The sequence below is a fragment of the Sturnira hondurensis genome, unplaced genomic scaffold (genome assembly GCF_014824575.4).
Source record: "Sturnira hondurensis isolate 20B ecotype Veracruz unplaced genomic scaffold, ASM1482457v3 Scaffold0025598, whole genome shotgun sequence".
NCBI lineage: Eukaryota > Metazoa > Chordata > Mammalia > Chiroptera > Phyllostomidae > Sturnira > Sturnira hondurensis.
The window spans coordinates 2229763-2250687 of record NW_028098229.1 but is presented as its reverse complement, the minus strand read 5'-3'; the positions used below and the strand labels follow the sequence as shown (position 1 = coordinate 2250687).

The window sequence follows — 20925 nt, the reverse complement described above, 5'->3', positions numbered from 1 at the left end:
GAAAGCTTTTTTTTTTTGCTCATCAGTTTTCGTTAGTGTTTGTGTATTTAATGTGTGGCCCAAGACAAATTTTCTTCTTCCAGTGTGGCCCAGAGATGCCAAAAGGTTGGACACACCTGATTCTAATACATTTAATTCAGACAAGTCTTTTGTATCTGATTTTACTAGGGTAGTTTGTGATGAATAATTGAGATTCATTGTAACCCTTTATGGTAAAAGAAAACAGGATAAAACATTTAGAGACTTAAATTATGTAGTGAATTAAGCCTTTTTTTTTTTGGTTAAGGACTTTATAGCTGAAACCCAGAGGGGCTCCAAGTAGGATCCAGAAATTCATATAATACATTATTTTGAAGCTCCTTCCTTTTCTCTTGATGCTTTTGTTTCATCTTTTGTTTCATTTCCCATCCATCAAACCATTATAAATTCTCTATAGAATTTGTGTCTGGGTAAATTCTTCGTTCTTAAGTGGTATATATTAAATCTGTACATTCTTTGTAACATAAGGTAATATTTTGATGTTATTGCTGGTAGTTCATATGTAGTATTTTACTTGGGTAATCTAATTTGTTATTTTATCTAAGTTGATTTAAAATAATTGTAAGTTTCTTATTGTATATAGATATATATGTGTGTATATTTGTACATATATGTATTTTTTACAAAAAACCTGGCACAGTGATGGATGGATGGTATTTTTGCTTCACCTTGTTTGTTTTTTTAAAAGAAAGAAAATTATTATTTATGTTTAATAGTCTACTAAATTTAAGAAACATATACACAAGAAGATATTTTATTAGTTACTAATATTAATTAAAAATGAATGAAAGGATTTAAAAGGAGCATGGGAAAATATGACAAATATCTACCAGACTTCCATGTGAAGAAGGCTCATGTGAAGAGGGATGCTTGCTCTTTCCAGAGTAATTAATACTAGGTTAATAGGCAGAGAATGTGAGGTTTGATCCCTATTTCCCTGGCATTCATCTAGAGTTCAATGAGTGCCTGTTATGTGCCAGGAACTATGTCTGGGCACTGGGAATATAGATTAAGAACAGGCTAGTATGGATAACAAAGATACGAATAACTTCTATTGTATAAAAATAAATTCTATAGAAGACATATATTGGGTTGGCCAAGAAGTTCTTTATGTTTTTTCTGTAAGGTGGCTGTGGTAGCACCTAGTTGTCTTTAACTTCATTTGAAATACTTTTGTTAGACTGTATTGCGACAACTGTCATATCAGTGTGTATTTTTAAAAAATCAAAATTGGTGAATTTTTTTGTAGGCATTTTAATTTTAAAGATGAAATAAAATATGCAACATTTTCAGTATATTATGGTTTATTATTTCAAGATAGGTAAAAACGCAACTAAAATACAAAAAAGATTTGTGCAGTGTATGGAGAAGGTGCTGTGACGGAGCCAGTGTGTCAAAGTGGTTTGTGAAGTTCTGTGCTGGAGATTTTTCACTGGATGATGGTCATCTGGGTAGACCAGTTGAAGTTGATAGAGGTCAAATCAAGACATTAATTGAGAACGGTCATCATTATGCCATATGGGAGAAAGCTGACATACTCAAAATATCCAAGTAAATAGTTACTGGTGAAAATGAAAAATGCGTTTGTTTTTTTATGGAAAAAAACTAAACGAACTTTTTTACCAACACAATGTGAAATGTTGTGTGACTATAGAGGGGGAAGAACTTACATCCTACCTCTGATATATTTTTAGGCACAAATTTTTATTTTATAACATTTCTTGATCCTTATGTTCAATATAAATACTTGACTCCACCCAAAATAATCAACCTTATTTTCACTTTTTATCTGCATCTTTAATTAGGCTGGTCTTGGATTGCTTCATGTGTGTTTTATGTTCCACATTTGGTGAGTGATGCATAAATTAAAAAGTACTTTAACATACATGAGCTTATTTGGATCCTATAGATATGTTGGAAGAGGGTTTATTATCCTTCTAAGGAAACGCCAGTTGCAGAGAGGTTAAGAGATTTGTTTAAGATCACTGACTAGTAAATGCCTGAAGCAGATCCCATTTCCTCTGACTCCTGATTAAGAAGAACTCTGTATAGTGTACCACCTGTAATATCTAGCAAGGTATGTAGTGGGTGGTCAAAAAGTTAATTGATATATACTATTCATATTATAATTCTTCTAATAGAATAAATTGTGCAGAACAGTGGATAGATTGTAGAAGATTCTGATGAGTACTGTGGATATGGGAGAATGTCAAATGAGTGATTTTTGTAGCTTTTGCTTTTCAGAATTGCCTAGACATATCTACCTCTTGTGATATTCCAGAGCCCTTTGTTGGTATTATTCTTATGTTCTTTTTAAAATAAACCTTATTTTGTAGGTGTCTAGGTAACTTGACTTCCCAGAATGCCCCTCTGAATTTTAATCTTTCTAAGAGTAATGATATTTCTTAAAATGCTGTCAAATAATTCTCAATAAATATTTGTTGAATGAGTAAATGAATGTATCTTCTACTGCTTTTTAAAGTAAGCATGGTTCTATATTTTATCATTTATTCTATATCTATATCTATATAATCCTAAAGCACAAAAATGAAATAATGATTTTTCATTTTTTTATGTGACACGAGTTAAATCTCATTTGTTTTAAAGAATATTCCCAATGAATGTGAAAACCTTAACAATTTTTAACTAGAGATATCTATGCTTTATGTGTGGCCTATCCTGAACCCCTTGGAGAAAGACTTTATACAGAAACTAAGATTTTTTTGGAAAATCACGTACGGCATTTACACAAGGTAAGGCATGATACATACATGATATAAATACGTTTGTAGCTGCGGAGTTGTTTGTGTATTAGTTCACGGTTTTTCAATCCAGAATTTAGATCAAGTAAAGGCATATTTGTTTTGTTTCTTAAGTAGCATTTTTCTAGTTATATATATTTAAGATCTATGACTCAAGCACTGTGCTGTTGGGTTCTCATAAGGGAAATTACTATAGTTGTTCAAGATCATATAATCAGTAAGTGAAAAAGCAGGGTTTCAAATCAAGGTTTGTTCACCTTTAAAATATGCTTCTATGTCCTCTGGATAGAACCAGATTTTCTCTTACTGTTGCATCCTATCTCTTGGTGAATCTCTCCATCATTTTCATCTTTTTGCTACTTCTTCATATCCAATATAAAGTCTTATAAAAACCTAAAATTAAAAAGGGAAATGCAAAATTTAAAAACATGAGAGAAACTATTTTTGGCTAGTATGCCATATGTACGAGGGCAACATCCCAGACTTGATCTGTGCATAAACAGTGAGTTTGCAGTATTTGACTGTAGACAGCATTTCTAACTTAACCTACCGATCTTCTCAAGGAGCTGAATGAGATCATTTATTGTCTGGGCTAGCAACTCAGACTCTACTTTTAATAGACTATGGACAACTCACATAATCTATTTTAAGTATCTTTGTCTATAAAATGGAGATAAAACAACACAATCTAATGTCTAACTTTGAACAAGGCTTGGAGGATAGTTTTTAAAGTGGTAATAACTCATAAGTAGTGCTTGATCATGTGACAGTTTCTTTCAAACATTCAGAGGGAGTGCTGTACTTTTTGTTGTATATGGTAGGTGGTATTCTGGTGTGTACATATATAGTTCATGAAAGCAGTGTTGGTAACATACTTTCAATTGGTTTTAAAGTTTTAAAGTTAAAGTTCTGCTGTCATGAGCTAATGAGCTTTGGTTATACTATAATTGATAGCTATGATGCATTTATGAACTTTAAAAATTTACTACACTTGATCTTAGCCAAAAGGCGGAGAAATGATGAACTTTAAAAATTTATATTTTAGAATAAGTTGTAAGTAACTTTTTAAAAACTTTGAAGTAATCTTAGATTTATAGAAAAGTTGCAAAAATAGTATAGAGAGGTCTTAAGTACTTTTATTCAGCTTCTTAATGTTAATGCTTTGGATAATAGTGGTATGGTATTAATATTAATAAATTAACATTGGTATAATTGTTTGATTTTTAAGTAGTATATGATTATTCTCTATATGTTGTCATATCCAGTGATAAAAAAGTTGGCTTATATGTAGATGACAAAGGAAATTGTTAATGTAGCCAAAAAAATCAGTTTCACCTGTGAGAAGAAAATTTGATTGGGGGAGGGGACTTTTTAAATTAATGAAGTACTTACTACATTAGCATTATAGATAATTCAGGATATACAGATAAACAAAAAGAATAAAATAAACATCACCAATAACATAATTCCACAATTAACCGTTAATATTTATGATATATCTGTATTTAAATATATCTCTTTTGGTACATACGTAATTTGATTAGATAATTCCTGTAATGCATACTTTTGCTTTGTGCAGACTTCCATTTTTCATTAGGAAATTGAGTCATGTTACACATTTTGTAGTTGGCTTTTTGTTTTTAATGATATTGTAAGTCTCTCTTTATTTGTCAGTAAATAGACTTTTGTAGTCCTGGCAATGACAATAAAACTTTTTGTGGTGTGGAGATACTATGATTTGTTTAAATGTTTCTATATTGCAGGACATACACATTATTTTCAATTTATATAATTATTATCAATAATACTTCTGTGAACATTGTTGTGGATAAATTATTTTTGCATAACCAAACTTTTTGTAGGATAAATTCCTAGACTTGGAATATACTGGGTTCTAAGTCAAGAACATTTTTTACTGTTTTTGACATATAATAACAAATTTTTCTTGAATTTATATTGTTTCAAACCAGAAACAGTACTTACTAAGCGTACCCTATTCCCCAGGATTATTAATAGTTTCTATTTCTAATTTATTTACCAATAAGATTAGGAAGAAAAGCATGATTTATAGCTTATTTCTATTGTCCTGAGCCTTAATTGTTAAAATTCCAAGTTTAAAAGCATTGCACTAGATAATTAATTAGATAAAAGTTGAGGTCAAGATTTCTTAAGGTTATATGGACAGTTTGAAAGAACTGAGAACTTCTGGCCAAAATGGAGGTGTAGGTAGACACACTGTGCCTCCTCGTACAACCAAAAGAAGGACAACAACAATTTAGAAACAAAGAACAATCAGAACTGCCAGAAAATTGAACTGTATGGAAGTCCTTCAACCAAGGAGTTAAAGAAGACACATTCATCCAGACCTGTAGGAGGGGCAGAGTTGGGCTGGGTGGAGTTGGGCAGCCGGGGAGGAGAGGGTTCCCAGTATAGCAGCAGCTGGTGGACCCAGCAAGGTGGGGGATTGTGGAGAATGGGGTAGGGCACTCAAGGTGGCTGGCAGACTGGGTGGTCCCACATTTGCACACAGATAAATCAGGCGAAACTGGGGAGCAAGACAGACTGCACAACCTAGGATCCCAGTGTGGGGAAATAAAGCCTCAACTTACTTGATTGAAAACACCTGGGGGGTTGAGCTGCCATGAAAGACTCCCAGCCTCACAGGAGAGTTCACTGGAGGGACCCACAGGGTCCTAGAATGTATACAAACTCACCCACATGGGAATCAGCACCAGAAGGGCCCAGTTGGCTTGTGGGAAGCAGGGAAAGTGACTGAAATCCAACAGAGAGCAGAGCATGCATGATTGTTCCGTCTTGGACCCTTGCCCCACATATAGTGTCACAACCCAGCCACGTGGGTTACCCTAACCAAGTGAATACCTTGGGCTCTATCCCTCACTATGTAACAGGCCCGTCAAGACAAAAAAAAAAAATGGCCCGAATGAAGGAACAGATTGAAGCTCCAGAAAAAATACAACTGAGCAACAAAGAGGAGCCAGCCTGTCAGATGCACAGTTCAAAACACCGGTAATCAGGATGCTCACAGAATTGGTTGAATTTGGTTGGAAATTAGATGAAAAAATGAAGGCTATGCTAAGTGAGATGAAGGAAAATGTACAAGGAACCTATAGTGATGGAAAGGAAACTGGGACTCAAATCAACAGTGTGGACCAGAAGGAAGAAAGGAACATCCAACCAGAAAAGAATGAAGAAACAAGAATTCAAAAAATGAGGAGGGGCTTAGGAACCTCCAGGACATCTTTAAACATTCCAACATCAGAATTATAGGGGTATCAGAAGGGGAAGAGGAACAGCCATGAGTGGAAAACTTATTTGAACAAATAATAAAGGAGAACTTCCCCTGTCTGGCAAAGGAAATAGACTTCCAGGAAGTCCAGGAAGCTCAGAGAATCCCAAAAAAGGTGGACCCAAGGAGGAACACACTAAGGCACACCGCAATTACATTACCGAAGATTAAAATGGAGAGAATTCTAGAAACAGCAAGAGAGAAGAGGACAGTTACCTACAAAAGAGTTCCCATCAGACTGTCAGTGAATTTTTGAAAAGAGACCTTACAGGCAAGAAGGGGCTGGAAAGAAATATTCCAAGTCATGAAAGGCAAGGACCTACATCCAAGATTGCTCTACCGAGTCAAGCTATCATTTAGAATGGAAGGGCAGATAAAATGCTTCTCAGATGAGGTCAAGTTAAAGGAGATCATCATCACCAAGCCCTTATTATATGAAATGTTAAAGCGACTAATCTAAGAAAAAGAAGTTAAAATATATGTACAGTAAAATGACAGCAAACTCACAATTATTAACAACCACACCTAAAAGAAAACAAAAGCAAACGAAGCAAACGACTAGAACAGGAACAGAGCCACAGAAATGGAGATCACATGGGGGGTTATCAACCGGGGAGTGGGAGGGGGAGATAGGGGGAAGAGGTACAGAGAATAAGTATCATAAATGGTAGAAAATAGACAGGGGGAGGGTAAGAATAGTATGGGAAATGTAATAGCCAAAGAAGTTATGACACATGGAAATGAATTAAAGGTGGGGAATGTGGGTGGGAGGTGGAGTGCCAGTGTGGAGGGGAGTGAAGGGGGGAAAATGGGACAACTGTAATAGCATAATCAGTAAAGTATATTTTTTTAAAAACTGAGATAGGAGAACCTGAGATCCCCCGAATATCAGTCCAATATATTTTTATGGTTAGACTAGAGTTTCTTAAAAAATAATGTTTAAAAAATTAGACCTCAATTTTTGGTTTGATTTTCATTTTAAAAAAATGATAGCTTTTGCCCTGGCTGGATGTTTGAGTTGGTTGAATCGTCGTCTGTACACCAAAAGGTTGCAGGTTTGCTGCCTGTGGGTTTGATTCCAACCAGTTGATGTTTCTCTTTTACACTGATGTTTCTCCCTGTCTCTGTCTCCCCTCCCCTCCCTTCCCTTTCTCCTTTTACCCCTCCCCTTCCTCCTTTTACCCCTCCCCTTCCTCCTCCCTCCTCTCTCTAAAAATTGATAAACATATCCTCAGGTGAGAATGAAAATGATAAAAATAGGTTTCTTTTAAGTAAATTTTTAGAAACTTGGGGGATGTAGAAAAGTCAGTTTGCATAAAAAGTGTTATTTGCATAGTAATTTGGAGTAATGATACAATTTTATCAGGCTGATTTACTAACGTACTTAGCAGGTCCATCAGATGTGGTGGGTTTAAGGAAACACATAGAGACATGGCAGTAGAATTGCCATTCTAGATGAACTAATATTAATATATTCTAGCCCAAAGAGAGAATCACACCATTACATTTTGTCCTTTTATCTTAAAGAATAAAACAATTTACTGTCTAATATGGATGCTTCACTTTTATATCTAAGACTCACATTGTTTTCTAGTTGTTTCATTGTTACTAAAGGTAGTTAAATTAGAGTGGAATTTATAAATGCAATTTATAATGCTTAAGTTATGTCAGTTACTTTAGAATACTAACTTTTGATAAATTTACAGTTTATAAGTGAAAATGATTAGTTCTTTACAAGTAAAAATATTTTTCTTCCTTATATAGAGAGTTCTGGAGTCTGAAGAGCAAGTGCTTGTTATGTATCATAGGTATTGGGAGGAATACAGCAAGGGTGCAGACTATATGGACTGCTTGTATAGGTAAGTATGCTTTTAAACTCTGGCAGTCTAAACAGTATTGCTTGTGTTCATAATGGAAGGGTTTCAGAAAAAAAAAAACTACCTGCTACCCTTTGAAATGCACAAAACTAGAGCATTTTCTGCCATATAGACTTCTCAGCTATAGAAAAGATCTGCAATCTGGGTCATGTTGGGTATTTGGGAGCTAGGCTGTGTGGGGGAAGTTATTCTATAACAAGTGTATTCGATAGTATAGCTCTGTTTCTTCAGCTTATTTGGAACTACGTAGTACATGTTAAATCTCAACAGAAATCCAAAGTGAAAGCTTAGTTTACATGAAACTTAGCACAGTAAATCTAAGCCCACATTCCCCTTCAGTAGGCTCTTATTTGACTCTAGGATCCAGTGTTTTATGTCATGGAAACACTATTAGTCAAAGTACTTAGCAGTTTTCCTTTTGAATTTCCACCATCTCTAGGCATTTTGAATTACCTCCAGTGTCGTAATGCCCCATGGCTCTGTCTTCCTGCCTTTCCTCATGCTATTCTCTCTGTCTCAATTGCTTTCTTCCTTTTTTTGAATGACTAATTCTGATGTATTTTTCCACATTCCCCTCTCTGGACTTCCTTCCCCGCCTCTGCTCAGTCTCCTGCTTAGATCTTTTATGGTAACTGCCACACCTGCGAGTTCCATGGTATCTGCTGGTCCTCTTTAACCTGTTCGTGTAGACAATGGAAACAAGTACTTAGGTACGGAAGGCAGAGAACTATTTATTCAGTAGTGGATAAATAAGAAATAGTACCAATAGCACCTGGGCCTTTCACGTTTGGATGTGGGGTATGTGCTCTTGAAATGGTTGTGGCTATGATGCATGCAGTGATAGTTCGCCCTGTGTGTGCCACAGACATACCTTTGCCTCATTTTCTCACTGGGGAGACACTGAGGAGTAGAGCTGGTCTCAAAGCATTATCTGCACCATTATACTGTGCAGGAATACCACACTGGGGCCAAGGCTTGGTTTTCTTGGTGTGTTTGTCCTTTGCTTGACTGGTTCATATTCCCTTGGGTTTTTTAACAATACTGGAGTTTATTCACTATAAGTTGCCTATATTAGAAACTGGAGCTTACTTCTAATGGCCAGTAGCTTTTATTTCTTCTTAGAAGAGCAAAATGTAGTAAAACCAAAAACCAGCTATTGCTGACAAGCACAGCATTTACTGTGGCATTGGATTTTATAAAACAGTATAGTTGTTAAACATCCTGACATTTGATGGTTTTTTTCACTCATCCACCAAAGTAATATAGTCATAAATAGAACTTTAACAATCCCCCAACTAAATTGTGGGAGAGAGTTGGGGGAATTTTGAGGATAAGAGCATGCATGCCTTTGCCTTTGCTGGGAATCTTGGGCCACTCTATGGGTATGATAAGAGTATTCAGATTGCATGCCATGGAGTGGGATCTCTTAACTGAGACAGTTCAGTAAAGATTTAAGTTGTTTTTCTTTTCTTCATTTTTTAGGAACTAATTCTCTTGGTTTTGCAGTATTTATGTTTACCAAAATCAATTTGATACTATTTAAGTTAAAACTATTAACTTAGTACATTAATGAGTTTTTATTACAAGTTGTAGTCTATATGATATCCATGCATGTGTGTATGTGTATAAAATGGTATGAGGTAGTTAGTATCTCTGTTTTTACAGGTGAGTAAACTGAGGGTTGGAGAGGTTAAATGACTTTGCTTAAGGGCTCAGCTAAAAAAAAGTACGAGGGCAGGATATAAACCCAGATCAGTCTGATTAAATCCATTTAACTTCTTTATTCTGCCCTTGTCTCATTATAGATGCTTTTTTAGTTACTTATGTAGATTCTATTCTCATCCCTTTTCTCACACTACATGTTGTTTTCTAGGGTGATCTCAGTTACTCCTGGTTTTAGCTACAACCTACATAATGATAGCCACCCAAATATTTATTTATCCCAGGCAGTTTAAGTTTCAGAGTATTTTTCCTTAGCTCTTTATATCTCCAGGATGTTCTATGCGTATGTACATTGTACCACTGCAGGTTTTCAAAACTGAGCTCATTGTCTTTTACATGCACACTGTTACAGCATGACTAATTTTAATGAATGGTAGTGCTGTATGCCTAGACATACATGCCAGGAGTCTCAGTTTTCCTTCAGTTAGGGTTTTCCTCTCCTCCTGACCCCTACTGGTTGACTTCTCCAAATATCTCTGAAATTCATTATTTCCTTTGTACTGTTATAGCTCAAGCTTTTTATCATCCCTCACTGGGACTGTTAATGATAAAGTCCCTGTAATTAACTCCCATTTTTTATTTCTAATTTATTCCATTGGGTAAACTTCTGTTATCTAAAGTGCAAATTTGATCACTGTCTAACCTCTTCTTCACTCAGATTTCATTTATAAAATGGATGTGCATTAGCATAGGTGACTTATTAAAGAATTTGCTTTTAAAGAAAAATAATGAGCCCTGGCTGGTGTAGCTCAGTGGATTGAGCGTGGGCCTGCAAACCAAAGGGTCACTGGTTCAATTCCCAGTCTAGGGCACATGTCTGGGTTGTGGACCAGGTCCCTAGTTCGGGGTGCATGGGAGGCAACCACATATTGATGTCTCTCTCCCTCTCTTTTTCCCTTCCCCTCTAAAAATAAATAAATAAAATCTTTAAAGCTAAAGAAAAATAACATTTGTGCCTCACCTTTCCCAATACTACATATCTGTTTAGATCTTACTGGCCCTTGAAGTACAGTACTTAAAGTATTAGCTTGAGAATTAACAACTCTTAAAACCCAGTAGGTATTAGCATGAGAATAATGGAATTTTCTAAGAGAGGTCAAAAAGCCTGATTTCTTAGAATCTTTCTGAATATTCTTGCCAAATTACATTGTGTTACTTCATACTCCAGAAAAGCAAATACAGTTACTAACCACTTTCTTGACAGAATAAATTGTAAGAACATGTACTTTGCATAATACCTAAGCAGAACAAAAAGGTATTATCTGTGTGGTAGACTAAATTATTTTAAGAAATTATTATCTAATAATACATTATCTAGCAATTTTTTTGATAATTTTTAGAACATGTCTTTAAAAAAAACAAGTATTTAGTTAATATTGTAAAATACCACAGTGACTTAGAAATTAAGAATGGTATCTATATAAAAATGAAAATTCCACTATTTACATTTTAAATTATTTAAAGAATTTATTTTAAAATAATTTTCTTTAAATTATTTTAAAAGGCAGTATATCAAGCTAAACCTATCAAGAGTAGAAATCTGGAATAAGAAAGATACATTTAATGTAAGTTAGTTTAGATTTTATTCCATGAAGGGGAAAGAATAGTGACTTGTCCTATCAGATATAAGCATATAAAGCTCCATTGAAACCGTGTCCTGGTCAAGAACAGGCACATGATCTCTGGGACAGATTAGTGAATTCAGACCTGCAGAGCTAGCAGCTGCTTCTTTAGAGCTAACAAACCACTGTTCTGAGAAGTTTACACTTACTGTATAGGTATAAGGGAGCTACTGTAGGATTTTGAATGGGGAAGTGACATCGTGAAAGCAGAATTTTTAGATGAGTTGGAGATGCCACAGACTGGAAGTAGAAACCAATTATGAGAATGTTGTACACGATCCAAGCAGAGAGTACACAAATGGCACTGGAAGTGAAAGGGAAACTCAAGAAGGAGATGATGAATAGTTTAGTAGGACATAAAGACTAACTGATTAAAAAAGGCAAACTGGCCCTGGCTGTGTGACTCAGTAGATTGAGCACGGGCCTGTGAATCAAAGGGTCACTGGTTCAATTCCCAGTCAGGGCACATGCCTGGGTTGCAGGCCAGGTCCCCAGTTTGGGGCATGCGAGAGGCAACCACACATTAATGTTTCTCTCCCTCTCTTTCTCCTTTCTTTCCCCTCTCTAAAAAAAATAAATAAAATCTTAAAAAAAAAAAGGCAAACTGGAAGGATGAGATAAGTGAGATTACTGGGGTGGCCATGATACCATTGCCCGAAAAAGAAACTGGCTTGGAGCAAAGGATCCATAGAGAAAGACACATATAAATGATAAAGATAGGAAACTTAAGTTCTCTTGCCTCGGGGCACATATGCCATTACTGAAATATTATATTTATTGATGTTGGTATATTCTGCCAGATGTGCAAGCTCTGTATGGGTGGAGACCACATCTTTGTTTTTCATTTCTATCCCCAGTGCCTTGCATAGTACTTTCCATAAAGTATACACTCAGACAGTACTTGTTGAATGAGAGTTTCAGAACTTCAGAGTTGCCTGCCACTGTTCTAGATGCAGTGTCCAAGACATGGTCCTTGCCTGCAGATCTATTCCAGAGGGGAGAGGGATGGACAGAATGAGCAAACACGTAGCAGAACGGGATTATTTCACAGAGTAGCAAGTACTATGAAAAAAATAGAACAGTTGTATGTCAGATAGTTCTTTATTGGGGTTGAGAAGTTAAAGGTTTTGTTTTGTTTGTTTGCCTGGGCTAAGTGGCTTTATTAGAGAGAGCCAGGATTACAAAACATTTAAGAGTTGGTTTGGGGGCCCTTCTTGCCAAATATGGGCACAAAATTGACAAAGCTCTGGTTACACCCCATCTGCTGCTTGGCTTAACCAGTCTTCATTTTCTCTTGTTTGGCCACTTTGGGAGTCTTACCTCTTTCCCAGCACAGGCCAGGGAACCATGGACTTTACCTCCAAGCATGCAGCTGGCTAATTCCAGAGTGGTCAGAACCTTCACCCCACACTGGCTCAGGGCAGTGTCCTTCTCGAGGGTGTGTGCCTGCCAGGAGCACAACTTGATCTGGAGCCATTCCCTCCAGAGAGGCTGTGTGAGCCTTGGTCTGGGTGACTATCTCCTGGCTGGTCACCTCCAGGGTGTGTAGCTTCTGGGTGAGAACAGAGAGTTGAATGTCAGCAGCCACTGCAGTTAACTACCTTCTGGTAGAATCAAGACAGAGAAAGGAGCAAGGACACATATGTCCTTGCCTCCTGCTGTGTACCACATCTCTCAGGGTTAATTTGGATTGGGGTTAGGTCAGGCCTGAGAGAGGGGTGTTTGAACTGAGACCTAAATGACAGAGGCCAGTGATGAAGATATCTGGGGTAGAGCATTTCAGGCATTTCATGTCCTCTCCCAGATACTCTATTTTTATTTATTTATTTATTTATTTATTTTTTAATATAATTTTTATTTAATTCTTGTTCAAGTACAGGTTTCTGTCTTATATTCCCAACCCTGCCCGCCTCCCTCCCCTTTCCACCCCCCACCCTTAGTTATTGTCCATGTGTCTTTTATACTTGTTCATGTGAGTCCATTCCCTTTTCCCCTATGATTCTCTCCCCTCTCTCTCCCAGATACTCTATTTCAGGTAAAAAAGCAATTCTCTTTGCCGCTTACTTCTGTCTTTCTTTTTTTTTTTTTTAAGATTTTATTTATTTATCTTTAGAGGGTAAGGGAAGGAGAGAGGGAGAGAAATATCAATGTGTGGTTGCCTCTCGTATGTCCCCTGCTGGGAACTGGCCTGCAACCCAGGCATGTGTCCTGACTGGGAACTGAACCGCGGTTGTTTGGTTCGCAGGCCCATGCTGAATCCACTGAGCTACACCAGCCAGGGCTACTTCTGTCTTTCAATTCTATTCTCCTTTCCCCTGCTGGAAGGCATGGTTGGAAACCCTTTATGAAATTATGAGGGTTACATAATGAAGGAAAAATAATAACGTGACTTTGTTAATGTGTGGGCAGAGGAGACTAAATGTGAAATGAAGCCACCTAGGTTATAAGCCTTGGAGTACAGAGGCTTGAAGTTAGTGCATGTGGGAGTGGAACCTTTGCAAATGGTTGTGGCTATGCCACTTTGGAGTTAATTCCAGGAATTATATTTTTCACACCTCTTCAGAATTGTTGGTGGAGTTAGGCAGTTGAAATTTTCGTCGTCTTTGCTTTCAGTGTCGATAAGTACTGACAATAAATGTTGTCTATAAATGTTAAGTGGGCCTTCCATTTTGTGCAGTGAACATTAGAAAGTGTGTATTTTAGTATGAGATTTCATGGTTGTTGCCTAAATACTTGCATTGTCAATAGCTATTGAGTATATTGGCAGAACCTTTCAGGTGAATAGTTTTTTTTTTTTTGGTTGTGAACATTAGAGACATTGTAGTGAAATCTGGGATGGTAAAATGATGAATGTGTGAATATTACAGGCTTTTCCTACACATTTTATTTAATTTTAGAACTCTATTTGTCTCAGTAAATCTTAGAATTTATCACAGTATTTAGTCTTAGAATATATGGAAACAATTTATTTTTCGAAGTATATTTTATTGATTATGCTATTACAGTTGTCCCAGTTTTTTCCTCCCCTTTATCCCCCTCTGCCCTGTACCGTCCCTTGCTTCCTTAGTTCCCTCCCTTCCTTAGTTCATGTCCATGGTTCATACTTAAAAGTTCTTTGGCTTCTCCACTTCCCATACTGTTCGTAACTTCCCTCTGTGTAATTTATGCCTACCAATTATGCTTCTTATTTCCTGTAGCTTTCTCCCCTTCTCCCCCTACCCCCTCCATGCTGATAACCCTCCATGTAATCCTCATTTCTCTGATTCTGTTCCTGTTGTACTTATTTGCTTAGTTTATTTTTGTTTTTGTTTTTATTTGTTTAGGTTCAATTGTTGATTGTTGCAATTTGTCATTTTTCTGTTCATTTTGATCTTTTTCTATTTCTTAGATAAGTCCTTTTAACATTTCATATAATATAATAAGGGCTTGGTGATAATGAACTCTTAACTTGGCCTTATGTGGGAAGCACTTTATCTGCCCTTCCTTTCTAAATGAAAGCTTTGCTGGATTTTGCTGGATAGAGCAATCTTGGATGTAGGTCCTTGCCTTTCATAACTTGGAATACTTCTTTCCAGCCCCTTCTTGCCTGCAAGGTTTCTTTTGAGAAATCAGCTGATAGTCTCATGGGAACTCCTTTGTAGGTAACTGTCTGTTTTTCTCTTGCTGCTTTTAAGATTTTTTCCTTATCTGTAATTTTGGGTAATTTAATTTGATGTGCCTTGGTGTATTTCTTCTTGGGTCCAGTTTCTTTGGGACTCTCTGAGCTTCCTGGACTTCTTGGAAATTTATTTCCTTTTATAGTTTTGGGGAAGTTTTTCTTCATTATTTTTTCAAATAAATTGTCCATTTCTTGCTCTTCCTCTTCTCTTTCTGGTACCCCTATGATTCGGATGTTGGAGTGCTTAAAGTTGTGAGAGGTTTGTAAGCCTCTCCTCATTTTTTAAAATTCTTGTCTCTTCATTCTGTTGTAGTTGAATGTTTATTTCTTCTTTTTGTTCAAAATTATTGATTTGAGTCCCAGTTTCCTTCCCTTCACTGTTGGTTTCCTGTATATTTTTCTTTATTTCACTTTGTGTAGCCTTCAGTTTTTCCTTCATTCTGTAACCAAACTCAATCATTTCTGTGAGCATCCTGATTACCAGTGTTTTGAACTCTGCATCTGATAGGTCATCTCCTTGTTGCTTAGTTCTTCTTTCTATAGTTTTCGTCTGTTCTTTCACCTGGGCCATAATTCTTTGTCTCAGTGCACCTGTTACATTGTAACGGGCAGAGCCTTAGGTATTTTCCAGGGCAGGGAAATAAAACTAGGCACCTTTTTGGCTGTGTTGTGGCACTCTCTGTGGGGGAAGGGTCAGAATGGGAACAATGCCACTTGCTCAGTTGTCACCCTGCTTTCTGTCACCCTCATTTCCCTTGCTTCCCACAAGTGGATTATGCCCTTCTGGTGCTAATTTGCAGGTGGGTGGGTTTATGTACATTCTAGGACCCTGCATGAGACTGGGAGTTTCTCCCACCTTTGCAAACCCTGCATGTTTTTACAAGCAGAGGTTTTGAGTCTTTAGTTTACCATGCTGAAACCCTGGGCTTATCTTGAATGTGGGAGTGCCCTGTCTTGCTATCACCTCCTTACCTGTGCAGTCTGCAGCCTTGCTGTGCATTCTCTCTGCCTGGCTGTGTCCCTCCTGCCAGTCTGGATGAACATTTCTTTATTTCCTTGGTTGGAGTTTCATGCAGATTGATTTTTCTGGCAGTTCTGATCGCTTTTTGTTTTTAAATTGGTTGTTATCCTTTTGATTGTGTCAGGAAGTGAAGTGTTTCTACCTATGCCTCCATCTTGGCAGGAACTCTGAAACAATTTCTTTATAAAGCTGTTTTTCTTAGGTAGACAAAGTAATCTTGCCTCTTACTGTCTATAACAATTAATTCCATTTTCTTACCCACTAATTGTGAATTTTGTTCGTTTAAAACTGAAAAGTTATATTTTTCCTGGGGGAAAGTATAAATTAGAGAACAGACCTCACTAAGATCTTTTAACCATTTTCTGTTTAATTCTTTGCAAAGTAAATGTATCTTGACTTACTGATAAGAATCTAGTAATGAACAAATGAGTTTGTTTAAAGTTTGTCTGTTGGATAGCAGCTATTGCTCTATAAGACTTGGAATTTTTAGAGCAAAATCCTGGAGTTTAAAAAAATTATTTATTCATTTTAGAGAGAGCCATTGATTTATTGTCCCATTTATTTATGCATTTATTGGTTGCTTCTTGTATGTTTTCTGACCGGAGATCAAACCCTATAAACCTTGGCCTATCCAGACAATACTCTAACCAACTAAACTACTTGGCCAGGGACCATTGAGTTTGTTTGTTTGCTTGTTTGTTTGTTTTGAGTGAGACTGGGGTAATAGGATTTTTTCCTCTAGTCTAGAGGTCTTTTTTTTTTTTAAGATCCTATTTATTTTTTAGAAAGAGGGGAAGGGAGGAAGAAAGAGAGGGAGAGAAACATCTATCTATGTAAGTGAGGAAAACCAATTGGTTGTCTCTTCCATGCCCCCAACCAGGGACCTAGCCTACAACCCAGGCCTGTGTCCTGACTGAGAATCAAGCTGGTGACCTTTTGTTTCACTTCTCAGGCCAGCGCTCAATCCACTGAGCCACAGGAGCCAGGGATAGAGGTCTTACTTTTTGTCTCTTAGGGCCTTGCACAGAAAGTTGGGCTAATCATTTTTATTTTAATTTTTACTTAATTTCTTTTGGATCTGTTATTGAACTCGTTCTGTAGTTTATTTATAATCCTAAAATTATATTGTTCCAGAGTTGTAAGTTACTTGTTTTCCTACTGGTTTTGACATACTATCAAATGATGTTACATTTATTTTTCAGGTATCTAAACACCCAGTTTATTAAAAAAAATAAATTGACAGAAGCTGACCTTCAGTATGGCTATGGTGGTGTAGATATGAATGAACCACTTATGGAAATAGGAGAGGTAGGAAATTCCTTAAATTACTGGCAAATATAGGAGTGTTTTTACTTAAGTAATTTGATTTACTGTCCTTTTTTTAAACTGAGTTGACTATCAAAATTGTCAAAATTAAAAAAATAAATATTAAATAAATAAAATACTGTAATGACTTCCTAAGAATATTCAAGTAGATAAGAAAGCAGAAAGATATGATGAGTATTGTTTTAATAATTAAGTTAATGACAGTTTAATGGTTCTACTATGTGGCAAAGCTCGTGAAAAGTATTTAGAAATGTTGAGATTGGTAGATAGAAAGTGCAAAGGACATGGACATGCAGGAGAATCTGAAAAGATAATAAATGCAAATTTATGGGTTTAGCCAACTTTTTTTAACTTCTAAAAAATAATTAAACTCAGAGTAATATAATGAACTGTGTGGTTTAATTAACTTGGAATTTTGAGGTACAGTGCAAATTTAAATGTGGAAAATTACTTAATGTGTATATTTATTATGAAAGAAATACTGTAGTATGATGTTTGTTTATCCATGTAATACATTTATTGAGCGACCAGACATTGTAGATTTAGTGGTGAACAGACAGAATGTTCCTGTCCTCATAGGGAAGTAGATGTCATATATATAAAGAAATCAGTTTGAAATTGTGATGAGTGTCAGTGAAGGAAACAGTAAGATACAGCATTAGTAGAGATTTAAATTAGAGTAGTCTTTGTGGAAACAAATTTGTCAGTGTCTTTCAGTAGACTTTAAAATATTTAATACCTATTGATTCACTGTGTAACTCCAGGTCTAGTAGTCTATACCATGAATATAATAAGTATGGGGGGAGTGTTTGAAAGCATTCCTTGCAATCATTGCTAATATGTATGACTAAAGGGTAAGAAATCTAAATTTCCAATAGCCCACAATAAAACTCACACATAGAAGAATATATCCAGTATGATTTTGTTATAAAGGCAGGCAAGGAATAAATTGGTAGTAGAAAATAGTTCATAGGCACTTTTAACAAAGGGGGAAATGGTTTATAAAAATAATTGGGCATAACATTTTATATTTAATAGGAATATAACTATAGAGGAAAAAAGGATATTCTGAAGTACATCAGTGAGAAATACCAAAATCTTAACAGTGGTTGTTTTAGTTATTAGGCTTATAAATGAATATTTTACTTAATGTTTGTTCCTTATTACCAACACTATCAAGCCTGCTACTTTTCTTAGACGAAATCATTATAAACAGTTTGGTTTATATCTTTTCTGAATGTTATGTGTACATTTGCATATAAATACTCATATATACGTAGCATAATAGTTTTTATTTTATTTTAAACAATGGTTTTATACCATATTAATAGTCCTCCAACTTGTATTATATACCTTTTTTGTTAACATGTTGAGGAGTTCTTTTTGCATAAGGTTACTTTTTCATGAGAGCTTAATACTCTACATCAGGGATATAACAATAATTTATTAATTATACTAGTCCTCTTTTCAGCTTTTTGTTATTACAAACAATACTACAGTGAACATCGTTGTTATTTATTAAATGTTTTTTGAGCCCCTCTGTGTGCCAGGCACTGTTTTATATGTTAGGAATACATAGTGAACAAAGATAAAAATGTTACACTCATGGAATGACACTTATGTTTGTAACTTTTTATATACAGACAGAAACTTTCATAGAGTGGGTACCTGGAAGTTGATTTTATGCCAACTTGCCTTTCAAAGGCTTTACCAGTTCAACCACAACTATAAAAATCTCATTTTATTATGTATTACCTTCTGTTTTTCCCTGTTCATGCTATTTAAAAAGAGAAAAAAGAAGGCAGAACTTGAAGGATGATCCTTGTAAGAAGACTTGCTTTCACTTATTTGAAATGGAATTACCCATGGATCAGAATAGAGTTGCTCCAGGGAAACAGAATAGAGAGGCTAAAGACAGACTTATACCGCTATGGATGTACTTCTCTTAGTAACAGGAGCAATCAGTTTTTGATGCTGGAATAATTTGTATGGAAAAAAATACATTGGATTTTAAAGGCTGAAATGTGAAAGGAGAACTTTAAAACTTTTGGAAAACAACATAGAAGACCTTAAGATTTTATGACCATATCGTTTTAACCTCAGGGTAGGGAAGGAGTTCTTAAAAGACACAAAAAATAAAAATGATAAAGGAAAAAATGATGAATTTGAATACATTAAAATACAATATGTTTTTACTAAAAAACTACTCAGAAGTCCACAAACTGTGACAAACTGCAATATGTAAAACTGTCAAGGGATTAATTTCTACAATATATAAAGAACTCCTAGGCTGCATTAAGAACAAGACAAACATTAATGGGATAATGGGCAAAAGAAATTAATTTCACAGGAAAAAACTGAGATGCACAATAAATATATAAAAAGGTGCCCAGTTTTACTTGGCAAAATGCCAGTTAAAATTACAAAGAGATGACATTTTACATCCAAGAGATTGGCAAAGTCTGGTAAAGACTGTCAGTCATACATGTTGTCAAGGAACTCATATTCATTCATTGCTTATGCTTGTGTAAATTGGAAAACCACTTGACTCAGTAAAGGTGCATGTGTTCCTAATCTTGTAGGGCATCATATCCACACGTAGGTGTATATCTGGGAATGTCTTGCTTATGTTCACCAGAAGATACATACAAAAATAGCATTTTTTCTCAGTAGCCAAAAAACTGGAATCACAAACATATCAGCAGTAAAGAGGAAAAATAAATCATGGTGTATTTATACAATAGGATACTACGTAGCAGTGTCAATGATTGAACTATATATAGCTGTATTTTTCAATTTAGATGGAGTTCAGTGACATGGTTAAAATTTAAAAAATCATACATAGAAGAGTATACAGCATGATTTTGTTATCAAGGTCAGAAGTGGTCAAATTCAAAATTATTCCCTCCCCTCTCCCTTCTGGTCACTGTCAGGGGAGAAGGGGAAGAGTTTACAGGAACAATGGACAAAAACTACGGGGGTGTGGAAATGGGAGGGAAGTAGGGAGCACTGTGGGGTGGGCTGGGATGGGAATAAAAGAAATCTGTACTTGAACAACAATTGAAATAAATTTTTTTAATTAAAAAAATTAAAAATTATATGGGAATACTTACACATTTGGTAGAATTATAAGCAAAGAGAAGAAGTAACACAAATTCAGGATTGCAAAAACCTGAGGGGCAATAGTAATGGTGAAGTTGTATTTCATAAACTGCTTGGTGGATAGAGGGGTGTTTTATTTTATTATTCTTTAAACTGACATTCTTTTATGTTTGCATGAGAGGCTTTATAATTTAAAAGTTAGCTAACAGCCAAATTATATTATTTTATTTAATATAATTCATTTTGTTACAATCTTGGCATCTGTAACGCCTCCATAATATTGAGCATTTGGTAAATGAGGTTTTGTAAAAATCAATTATTTCTGTAAAATTTTCAGCTAATCAAAAAACCTTAATTCTGTTCTTTGTACAAGTCTTATGTAATGTAATTTAATAGTAGAAATTAACTTTCCGTACATTTATTCAATATTTATTTGAATTTTCAAATATTATAGATAATTTTTGGTGGATTTTTTAAAAAAGTTTTAAG

General features: G+C 35.6%; 1 protein-coding gene and 1 pseudogene across 5 annotated transcripts in view; one reads left to right on the top strand and one right to left on the bottom strand.

Annotated features, from left to right (window-relative positions):
- CUL2 (cullin 2) overlaps positions 1 to 20925 on the top strand; it is a 130845-nt gene that overhangs the window by 52718 nt on the left and 57202 nt on the right. For all 5 annotated transcript variants that reach the window (XM_037039884.1, XM_037039883.1, XM_037039880.1 and 2 more), the window contains 3 exons: positions 2690 to 2792; positions 7873 to 7967; positions 17211 to 17316. In XM_037039884.1, coding sequence (XP_036895779.1) covers positions 2690 to 2792; positions 7873 to 7967; positions 17211 to 17316 — 304 coding nt within the window. The remainder of the gene's footprint in view (positions 1 to 2689; positions 2793 to 7872; positions 7968 to 17210; positions 17317 to 20925) is intronic.
- Positions 12256 to 17179, bottom strand: LOC118982716 (ubiquitin-like protein FUBI; annotated as a pseudogene).